The sequence below is a fragment of the Hordeum vulgare genome, chromosome 4H (genome assembly GCF_904849725.1).
Source record: "Hordeum vulgare subsp. vulgare chromosome 4H, MorexV3_pseudomolecules_assembly, whole genome shotgun sequence".
Taxonomy (NCBI): domain Eukaryota; kingdom Viridiplantae; phylum Streptophyta; class Magnoliopsida; order Poales; family Poaceae; genus Hordeum; species Hordeum vulgare.
The window spans coordinates 169365028-169376983 of record NC_058521.1 but is presented as its reverse complement, the minus strand read 5'-3'; the positions used below and the strand labels follow the sequence as shown (position 1 = coordinate 169376983).

Genomic DNA, 11956 nt, shown 5'->3' with positions numbered 1-11956 from the left:
CTGAATTTTGAACAGAAAACACTTCAATTACTCCAAATTGGCAGCAATTTGCAGTAAATCTCAATTTATACACTTAACTGAACATTGGAACAATTTATACACTTAACTGAACAAACGATGGCATCATTTTCTCAAACTTGAGAAGTTGTCAAACATTAAGAAGTTATCAAACATTAAGGAAGCTGGAGTTTATCAACAGTCTGTAGTTTGATTAAGCATTCACAGTGTATCAACCTTGAGAGGAAAGAGCATAGTACACTAACTCTTGTTTTATGGGTCATCTAACTCTTGATTGCATTTTAAATTTAAAACAAGGCAAACTGAATTTTGATTTAATCTTGAATTTGTCTTGAATTGCATTTTATCTTCGATAGTTAGCACAAATCTTGGTCAAATGATTTGTCTTGAAATTTTAAATCTACGGAAGTACGACCACCGTCACCATTTCGAGAAAGGCAAGAAGAAATTTCAACTAAGGAATGATACAAATTCTGTTTTGTCTAACTTCAGAGTTAACTAATCTTTGCTTATGGCATTGATCTACTAAAAGTAAACAATAGATAATTGCTCTACAATAAAAAATCAGAATGCATCAAGAGCATCAAGAGATCTATTGGAAAGTTTGTGCATACACAATCAATGACTGAAATTGTGCACATGTTGGAAAGTTTTCTCTAATTGTATTGACCTTTTTTGCTCCCCTTCAATTTTCCTCTAACTGAACACATACTAGTGTATAATCTCCTTTAGATCATCTTCATTTACCATCTCCTACTATTGGATCATCTCCATTTAACATTTAAGATCTCCTATGATTCATCAAAAGTCAGAATGTTTTATGACGATGTTGCAGATCTCCTATGTATCATAACTGAAGAATGAGGATACCGACGAAGACCATAAACAAGTCACCTAACTTGTCTCTCGTCTAGTACTAGTCGACAGCAAATGAGATGCTAATTGCTAGTTTCTGCTTCAGTTCAAACTTTCTAGACTGAATTTTCTTCACGACTGGAAATTGAGAAGGGCAACGCATGCAATGTGTACTTGTGTGTAATCTCTATCATGTGTGCGGAGTGACTACTGTAATTGTTGCTTAACTAACATTGCAATTCTTTCCTAGGAGTAGGTGTAAAAATCCTCACACTTCTCTGATTGTCAAAATTCAATTCAACACTTGTACGTAAATAAATTCAGAAAATTCAGTAAATGCTTGAGGATCTATCATGTGAGTGAGACCATTAACACACACACTACGTTTCACAAGGAACACAAACACACACACAGCAAGGAATTCCTCTCACAACACACACACACACACACAGCAAGGAATGCCTGTCCCAAAAAGTTATGTTGCAGGAAGCAGCTTCAGGCTTCAGGCTCAAGTCACCACGAGGACATCACAAGTAGCATTGATCATCAGAAGACATCACATGCAGCAACAATTTTACTGATTTTACAATGATCATCATCATGGCCAGTAAGATACACACTCCTTCTACTCAATTTCGTTCACTAACTTGCACAGTTTCAGAGTACTGTATATGCAGCCGACAATAGCAGCAGCTGGGTGAGGACTCGATTGGGCGGGTAGCAGCAGGTGGAGGGCGGGTGGCAGCAACAAGTCCACGTGGTCGTCTCGCCGCAGAGCAAGATCTGCCTGGACCTGCCTGCCGAAGTCAGCGAGAGGTGAGCGGCCGTCGGGGTTGGCAGCGGTGGCTGGGGTTGCCGCGGGAACGAGGAACCGGCCAAGGTGGCGACCAGGGCGACGAGGAGGAGGCGCCCTTCGAGGTGGTCTCCTTGGAGGAACAGCCGGAGCTGGGCAGCTGGCCGGCCACGTAGCTCGTCTCCGTGCGGGCGGCCACGCAGCTCGTTTTTGTGCGAGCGGTGCGAATTCGCAGCGCAGCGGCAGAGCAACCGCAGGTGGGCGGCAGCGCAGGTGGGAAGCGACGGTGGTTACGATGGCTGCCGACGGTGGCTACGACAGCTGCTTGGTCTAGCCGCGGGGGAAGGAGGAAGAAGCATAGGCGAGTGGGGTTTAGTAGGAGATTCAAGATCAGAAGGGTTTTTTTTTTTTTTTTTTTTTTTTTTTTTTTTTTTTTTGCAAAATCAGAAATGAACTAAGCTGCGGACAATCTTTTTCAGACGGAGGGAGTATTTTTTTTAGCAACTTTTTGCAAACTTTGCTACTTGATGTATGTGAAGACTATAAGTTTAGGCTACATTTTATTGAAATATACATTATTTATAAATTTGGAACTTTTGTATTTCCTCCATTACAAAATGTATGACATTTTTTGACACTATCATAGCGTCAAGAAACATCTTACATTTGGTACGGAGGAAGTACTGCTTTAGATGCAAGCATCTTCTTTTAAATGAAACTGCAAGTATTTTTTGATAAATAAGTTGAAGTGAACTAAATCTGGCATTTGTTATTGAATGCTAACTGCATGGGCAGGGATGCAGAGTAATGAAGTTTTCTAGGACTTCAAATGCATTGGTAGTTTAAGTAGTGTTAATTTTCATGCATTTTGAGGGATATTCTTAGTGTAGCTTATGCCTAATTCTTTAGTGAAGGATTAATCTTATCTATTTTCTTGTGAGATCCGGACTAAAACGGTAAACCATTTAAATGATTCATATTTTTACGCATGTGATGCTAAGGATAAGGGTTCAGGTCAGAGAGATGCTACTGATAGAGGTTCGGCACCGTTGGCCAAGCCAACTGAGATTGGCTCTACGAAGGAGCGGCCACATGTATCTATCTTGAGGAATCAGTTGAGGTTTGGGTCATTTGGGTCTTCTTCGGTACCTGGCCGACTCTCGGGTGTCAGGGTGGAGATAGACAATCCGATAGAGCAGGAGTTGCCACCGCTCTCACCATCGGTGACACCGATGGCATATAGGACGCCTTCGCCCTCCACGAAGCCCTCGTTGGAGGAGGCCTCACCGAGGATGACCGTGAACGCAACATCACGGTCCAGGGACCGGAGTCAGGTTCGACGATCGACTGCGACATCCAGGCAGCATGGGATGAGTAGGGTTACTACTACACGACATGGTGGCTCTGGGGCATATCCCACCTGTTTCGGTGACGAGGCGCTCTACTGGGTGTGTGATAGGCGACCACAATCCAGCAATGGGCGTAACTGCTAGGAGCGGCACAGGTGGGAAGATTGCCTTGCCGGGCACACGTTGGGCGATCGCACGTCTATAGGAGGTACGCAAGCTACTGCCGTCGGACAGGAGGCACAAGGCCACGGTTTGGCGGGGCTGACCACCAAGGAGATTATCTCCTTCGAAGGGATCTCCGACCCGGTGATGGTGGACAGGCAGACGAGTCTCCATCTCCAGGCTGAGCCGGATGTTGACGATCTACACATGGGTCGTGCCATGCGGGTGGCTAAGCTTCGTGACATTGAGGCAACTACATGTATGGCGATCAACACGAGCTGTTCTATCTTGCATTTCTATGATGATGATATTATTTGAAATGCACAAATACTCGGGGTATCTTTGGGTAATAATGGGAAGGAAGTCTCAAAATGTATGAATGATCTTTTAAACTTAGAGGCTGAGAGCGCTATGGAGATGGTTAGAAATATTGGGGCGGTGAAGGATATGGTTGACTCTGATATTAATGCACTTGGGATGGAGGCGTTACAGTGTATATGTGAGGATCTTGTGCCACCATCACTGATGCCTGAAGAGGATAATGAAATCAGTTCGGAGGGGTATATGGCCCCTTGGCAACCTAATGCTTGCGCACAGTATGAGACCGGTTATATGGACCCGATCGCTGAACAAGATAAGCCAAAACGCCCGTGGAATAGGAAGGTTTATCCTGAATCTGCGGTACGCAGAAGGGCAAGACTTAAGACTGTAAAAAATTTATGATGAAAGATGAAAGGAATCTTTTGGAACAGGAGAGGTCTAGAGGACTTGGCTAAAAGAAGATTTCTAGCGGAAGTAACACTTGAACACAAACTTGATTTTACTGCACTAATGGAAACCGATAGAGATAATTTTATGTCACAATTTGTTAGTACTCTCTCCGGTGGTATTGATTTTGATTGGCGCTCTCAAATTGGTTACTACACTAATGGAAACAGGAAGGTTCAATGGGATCCTACTTGGGGTAATTTGCGAGACGCTCGAAGTCCGACACGTAGTGCTCGGGGACTTCGCCGTCAAATTTAGGGTGCGTTCAAGGAAATGGGTCCCAATGGGCGCTTGTGGTAGTGTACGGTGCTTCCCAGCCGGAGCTAAAGATGGACTTCTTGGCTGACCTCATCCGAATTTGTGGGGACGAGCGACTACCGATTTTAGTTGGGGGCAACTTTAATATCATTAGGCGGAGAGATTAAAACAATAACAACAACTTTGACCGTAGATGGCCATTCATGTTTATTACAATAATCGAAAGCCTAGACCTGCAAGAGATTGAGCTATCGGGCAGAAAATTTACTTGGATGAAATCTTTGCCCAATCCAACCATTTTGAAGTTAGATCGGGTTCTTACTAGGGTGGATTGGGAGCAGAAGTTCCCTCTCATGATAGTGCAAGCGATGCCGAGAGAGATTTCTGATCATACGCCATTGCTTGTTGACTCGGGTGAAGCAACACATGCGAGTAACAAGAACACTTTCTTTTTCTAATTAGCATGGTTTGAGAGAGAAGGCTTCATGGACCTCATAGCTAGAGAATGGGCTAGGGACACATGGGGAAGATTGGATGTCGATAGATGGCGAAATAAAATTAGACACATGAGGTAGTTCCTACAGGCTTTGCAAAACATGAGAGCGGTAGATATAAGATGGAGAAAGAAAGACTTCTCAATCTTAAAAATGAGCTGGACATAAAACCCGAATCCGTGTTATTAGATGACAATGAGAGGGCTTCTAGAGCGGAGGTAGAATAAAATCTCAAACAGCTCCTCAGAGAGAGGAGTTGAAATGGTCACTTAGAGAGAAAGTGCGACAAGTAGTACAAGGTGATGACAACACGCAGTATTTCCATTTGATTGCAAATGGAAAACATGGAAAGAAAAAAATATTCCAACTTGAGCAAGATGAAGGTACAATTGTAGGGCACGAAGACGTGAAGTTGTATATCTTTGAATATTATAAGCAACTATTAGGGGCTCCAGATGACAATTTTGTGGCGATGGATGAGGAGATGGTCGGTGATATTCCTCAGCTCGAGACAGACGAGAATGAGATATTAAGCGCACCATTTACTAAAAAAGAGGTGTTTGAGGCCATATCACAAATGAAGAACAATAAGGTACCAGGTCCGGACGAGTTCCCGGTTGAGTTCTATAAGATATGTTGGCACATTATTAAGGGTAGCTTACTTCCGATGTTTCAGGACTTGTTTAATGGCCACTTGTAGCTTTTCCACCTAAACTTTGGAACAATTACGTTGTTGCCAAAGTAGGAGGGGCGGTGCGCATTGAACAATCCGGCCTATTTGCCTACTTAATGTGAGCTTCAAAATATTTACAAAGCTCGGGACGAATAGATTGATGCATAATGCACATGTTGTGGTACAACCTAGTCAAACGGCTTTCATGCCGGGAAGAAACATACTAGAGGGTTTGGTTTTACTTCATGAAACCCTGCATGAAACTCACTCGAAGAAATTAGATGGGGTTATCATCAAGGTGGATTTTGGGAAAGCTTATCATAAGGTTAAATGGCCATTCCTACAACAAGCCTTACGTATGAAGAGATTTGATGAGATATGGAGGAAACATGTTGAATCCTTTGTAGAAAAAGGAAGAGTTGGAATTAAAGTTAATGATGATATTGATCAGTACTTTCAAATGCACAAAGGTCTCTGGCAGGGAGACCCAATGTCCCCCATCCTATTCGATGTAGTTGCGTACATGTTGGCAATTCTAATAAGAAGGGTTAAAGAGGAAGGCCACGTAGGTGGACTAGTAAAACATCTTATAGATGGTGGTGTGTCTATTCTACAATATGCTAATGACACTATCTTGTTTATGGAACACGATATTGCAAAAGCCAGAAACATGAAACTTATACTTTGCTTATTTGAACAGTTGTCGAGCTTGAAAATTAATTTTCACAAGAGTGACCTGTTCTGTTTTGGGGGAGTCAAAAATGAATAGGATATATAGAAACAACTATTCGGATGTGAATTGGGAAGCATGTCGTTCAGTTATCTAGGAATACCAATTCACCACCATAAGCTATCAAATAAAGAGTGGAAGTGTATTGAGGATCGTTTTGAGAAAAAACTAAGCTATTGGAAGGGTAAACTTTTGTCTTACGGAGGACGGATAATATTGATTAACTCTATTCTTACGAGTATGCATATGTTCCTTCTGTCCTTGTTTGAGTTAGCGGTAGGGGTACGCAAAAGGGTTGACCTTTATCGATCCCGTTTTTTCTAGCAGAGTGATAAAGTTAAGAGGAAATACAAACTTACTAGGTGGGATATTATATGCACACACAAGGACCAAGGAGGTCTGGGTATTGAGAATTTAGAGGTAAAGAACAGGTGTGTGCGCAGTAAATGGCTGTTCAGATTATCTCTGGAGACAGAAGGTATGTGGGTACAAATTTTGTGTAATAAGTACTTATAATCTAAAACCTTGGTCCATGTCACACTCAGACCCAATTATTCACCATTCTAGAAAGGCTTGATGAAAATGAAAGCGACCTTTTTCCATAGAGCTAAATTTATCATTGGAATGGAGAGTCCACGAGATTCTGGGAGGATACGTGGTTGCGGGAGTCGCCTCTAGCCATACAATATTAATATGTATATAATATTGTGCAACATAAGGAGGCGTACATCGCCACAATATTAAAATCTACTCCTCTAAATATTCAATTCTGAAGAGCTTTAATACGTCATCGATGATAGGCTTGGTTACACTTAGTCAGAAGACTCATGGTGTCCAGTTATCGGATGAGTCCGATAGGCTTCATTGGAACCTAACAGCTAATGTCATCTTTATAGTAAAATCGATGTATTTAAACCCTATTGACACAACACCAATCCCCAAGTCGATTCATATATGGAAGGTCAAAGTATCCTTACGAATCAAAGTCTTCATGTGGTTTGTTCACAAGGAGGTGATTCTCACTAAGGATAATTTGGCAAAGCACAAGCGGGAGGGAAGTAAACGATGTAGCTTTTGTGATCATGATGAAACAATCAAACACATTTTTCTCCAATGTCCGCTAGCAAATTTTTTATGGCAAACAGTTCGTATACCCTTCAATATCATACCTCCAGATGCATTGAAACGTTGTTTGGGACGTAGCTAAATGGAGCGGACATAGTTATTGCTAGACATATTCGTATAGGAGTATGTGCATTGTTTTGGGCTATATTGAACTGCAGGAATGACATGACTTTTAACACACAAACACATATACATTTTTGCAGGTACTTTGAGGGCATGAGCGTTGATCCATACATGGTCGTTACTCACTCCAGCGAAAACCAGGGAGCCTTTGGTTACTCGGTCTATCCGATGGAAGATGGTAGCTCGGGACATCTACAACCAGTTTGGATGACGGTCTAGTAATACGATAGATGGTTAGGCATCTAGGCCTATGCTAGTCGGTTGTGTCATCTTCTAACTTATTTTAGATTATTTTTCTACTCCTTTAGAACTTGTTCGGAACCCTTTAATAAAGTGGTTAAATGCTTCATATTGATGCAGAGGCCGAAGGGAATCCTCCTTTTCTAAAAAAATGATGCTAATATTATTTGTTTTAAAAAGGATGAATGTACGACGGACACAAACTGAGAAAAATGTTTCGGGATAACTACGAACAATGAAGGACGGTGAATGCGAATACAAGATATGAACCACAACTGGCCTTATTTGCTTACCAAGATACCTGAATAGATATACTCAACATATTAGTTTCTTGATTTTGACCCGCAAGATAAATGTAGTTGTCATATTTTGGCTTTCTGCTTGGTGTATACTACCTGTATACCATAATAATTGTTGTTGAGGAGTACTAATCCAGTTCTTCTCAACAATAAGTATTTAGGAATAGAGGGATTATATTGCACTTTATAAAGTTTCTTTTTAACAAAACAGTTTTAGAATCATATCCATTCATAATTGCCTTGATAAACATTAGACAAATAACAGCTAATATGTCATATCTTACCATATATGTGTTTTTTACTCTTTGTAACTTAAGTAGAGTCCAATGAGCAGGGACGCACTAGTTGGAAGAATTGAAGTTTTGATTGTAATGTTTGAACGAATAGCAATTACCTAAAGCGACATTTCAGCAAACATAGGAATCTAGAGTTAACTTTTTTTTGAAACAAGGCAAAAGATTTGCCATTTGCATTGACTCAGAAAGAAGGTTAAGAGTTGAGGCCCTAGGACAAATAAGATACATCACTCTCGTGGCATGATATTACACAAATGTTTCGCACCCGCTAAGCTCCAAAGCGAGCACTCCTCCTTGATCTTGGGGACCACCACTCCCGCCGATACGACCATGTTACAAAAAACTCTCGCATTGCGCTCCTTCCATATTTCCCAGGGGATGAGTATCATCAGGGAGACGAGCGACCTTCGTGACGGGCCCCTCTTAGTGTCATTCTGACTCCACCAGTCCGTAACAAAGTACACAACCCTTCAATCGTTGGGTTGTACATCATGAAGAGCAAGCCAAGTTTTAATCATGTCCCAAGCCCGAATAGTGTATTGGCACTGGAAGAGAAGGTGGGTCGCCGTTTCCTGAACTTGTTGACAGAGCGGACATAGGTTGCCGTTCGGGCATCCGCGGCGGTGCAGTTTGTCAGCCGTCCAGATCCTATTGTTGATAACTAGCCAGGCTAAGATTTTGCACTTTGGGTTGCCTAGTTTTTCCATTAATTTTGATTCAAATCCTTGTCCACCAAACCAATGAACTTAGAGTTAATTTGAACACCTCACTTAAAAGATGGTAACACCAAATGTGATGTCTTTTGGAGATTGTGTCTAAGTTTGATTGGGCTCAGACTATAGAGGGTAACAATGGAGCAACTGCAATTCCTATAGATTCAGATGCAACCAGTATTTCTAGAGAAACTACGCCAGATGGTACAGATAGATGCACATAAGTTTTAGAAACAGAGTCATGCAACGCTAGCAACTCAAGAATTGTTGTGGCTGAAGGACATTTTGAGTAATTCTTAATGACATTTTAAATCATTCTTCAAACACAAATGATTGAAAATTAAAAGTGAGTTAGTGTAGGGAATAGATCCTAGAGAGAGGCCGTCACGTCCATCTCTTTGACGGTTCCTTGTTCCGTGCTGACTGCTGACTGTGTCATGCATATACACTTGTTTTTAGCAGCTAGGTTAGGTTGTTAGACATGATCACATCATGGTGGTCCATGTGCTAGTTGCATGTATTTAGTACGTACGTGTACACACATGATGGGTGTGTACGTGCACTTCGAGTCATTGCACGTAAGTAGAAGTAGTTTGTTAGCCATGATCAACAAGTCAATCGTGGGATGGCACGATATGGATGGATCGTGGCGTTGGAGTCGGCCCAGTCGTCTGGCTGTTACGCATGCTTTGTAATCTCTTTGTTTATTACTAGTAAAATATGCCCGTGCGTTGCACCGGGAGAAAAAACACATCGCATCTATACATTTTGTATTTAAAAACTGCATGTTCGTGTTCAAGGCTCATCCAAATCGGCATCTTGTGGTTCTGTCTAGTTCATCTAATAAACATATAACACTAATTTTATAGAGCCCAAGTGTTGCATAACCTCACAAAATACCATAAACCATCCAGAAGTCAGCTGGTCAAACATAACATGTGCGTGTAGGAAAGCAGCATATTCTTATTTTTACCATTACCATCAATGAAAAGGAAATTATAATAGTCAAACAATGTCATAAGGTGGGTAAGAAATATGCAAGTATGGAAAGTATTGGCAATTAAAATGGAAGTACACAAAAATTTGCTTGGCAACCAAAACTCAGGTTCTGCATATTACACCATTGTAGTAATGTAATGGGGATTATCAATCTTCTGAAATATAATAAGAAGGGCTAGCTTATAAACTGTAAACATCATTTTATAGCTAAATAAGTATTACTCCCTCGTTCCTAAATATAAGACCTTCTAAAGATTACACTATGAATATGAACTAACAGATATAGCTTGAGGAAGTAGAGGGAGCCTTTTCTTTCAAATTAATAATGTGTGTCCTCCCAACACTGCCATCTAGAATATGTACATGAAGGTATACTGGAATAAAGTGTCATGGTTTATAGTTATATAATTGTTTTTTCTCAGATGATTATCAAAGACTTGCATGGCTCAAACAGAAATACATTTCACAAAATGACATGCTTGCATCGATTAGAATATCAGGTCGGTTACAGTGGGCAAAGGGTTCGCAAATTTGTAAGTCCTGAGTTTCTTTCACAGTGTATTTCTCCAACAGCGTCTTCTTCCGCCCCTTTGTGAGGAGCACGTTCTCAGGAACCAGATCATGATTCTTAATGTTTATAAGAAGCTCCCCTTCCTGCAGGACAGGGCTACATTAAACATCAGACATGGCGAGAAGCACTGGATATTAGTCATACGAGCACGAGGCATGAATGTAGAGCTCGACCTGGAAGACCTCGAGCTGCAATTTCTCCTGCGATAACCCGAGCAGCAAGTTGCGGGAAAAGGCGGTCAGCGCCTGCTGCACGACGAGTACGCCATTGTACACGTTCTCCTGCTTCATCTTCTCGGCGTAGCTCTTGACCGTCTTCACGCCGGGCTTGGGCTCGTTCGGGAAGAAGATGTAGATCTTGAGGGGGCATTGCCAACACCGTCAATCAGTCGACGCCCTAGATATAAGTAGAAAATAACAAAGATACATAATATATATAGCTTGAGAGGTTCTTTTGAGCATGCTAACCAAACCAAAATAGAAACCAACCCATAACATAGGTAAAACTTACTTGTAGCGATATGCAAGCTCTGTGAATAACTTGTGAACGACGTCATCACCCGGAACAAATGCCGAGGCACGTCTTGCTGCATCTAGTATACCCTATAAAACAATAGAATGCCCATCAATATTGCAACAATTGCAGGAACGGAAGTTTCATGAGAAAGAGCTACAGAAATCATGCACTATAATACACTTAACGTAGGGTCAGATGCGGGACGAAACCAAGAATATCACCGTGCTTTATTAGTATCCAAAATTCAGTTTTTCAGGGGGGTGGGGGTGGGGGGGGGGGGCGCTCATACATGTTCATGAGATAATTCGTAAGTTATCTGCTAGTACCTAGGAAAGTGTGCAAGCCCAGGCATACTATGTAAGAATCATATATATGGAGATTGGTGGAGCAAATTTACCTGAAAAGTGGCACCTATGACTGTAGCAGATTTCTCACCTACGCCAATGGCACCTAAAAGGGCCTGAAGCTAGTTCAGGTGGCATTCCATTTAAACCGGGAAACGATGAGACATAAACACAAAGCAAAGATGAACAGACACAACACTGCCAAGCTTACTTGAGTAGACAACATTGCACGGATGTATGTCGAGAGCCCCTATAACAAAGAGCCATGGATAAGGCATATATAAGAACTGAAGACCAAGTAGTTTGGGGGTCCAACAAGCTTGCAAACAGTTATTGTAGAAAAGTGATTTACCTGTAAGGTATCCCACATCTGGAATGGGACGTAGTCAGGAGTGACACTACCAGGAAAGCCCTACGAATCAGAGAGTCCTCGCTGATGAGTTACCATAGGTGAAACGGTCTAAAAAACTGCACACCACCCCTCCCCCCTTGGATGCTAACATGTGTTGTGAAACCCCACCAAAATCAGGTGTTAAAGTCTTCTCGGATGCGGCCTTTAGATGTTCCAAGATCCCTGGAATGGGGTCTTCTGCTAAAGCTATAGGAGTTGGTCTTTTTATAGATATTCCA

The 11956-nt window shown here is 41.7% G+C and overlaps 1 protein-coding gene and 1 long non-coding RNA gene across 2 annotated transcripts; both read right to left on the bottom strand.

Moving 5' to 3' along the window:
* Positions 1 to 9785: 9785 nt before the first annotated feature.
* On the bottom strand, positions 9786 to 10963 carry LOC123450381 (DNA-directed RNA polymerases II and IV subunit 5A-like). Its single transcript, XM_045127666.1, has 4 exons — positions 10934 to 10963; positions 10640 to 10822; positions 10405 to 10549; positions 9786 to 9817 (listed from the first exon to the last, which is right to left on the bottom strand). The coding sequence occupies exons 1-4, from the start codon at positions 10961 to 10963 to the stop codon at positions 9786 to 9788; spliced, it is 390 nt and encodes a 129-aa protein (XP_044983601.1).
* A 415-nt stretch (positions 10964 to 11378) lies between these two features.
* LOC123446288 lies at positions 11379 to 11723 on the bottom strand. The gene is made up of 3 exons (XR_006631294.1): positions 11679 to 11723; positions 11538 to 11576; positions 11379 to 11442 (listed from the first exon to the last, which is right to left on the bottom strand). It is a non-coding gene; the product is annotated as an uncharacterized LOC123446288 (long non-coding RNA).
* Positions 11724 to 11956: the final 233 nt, after the last annotated feature.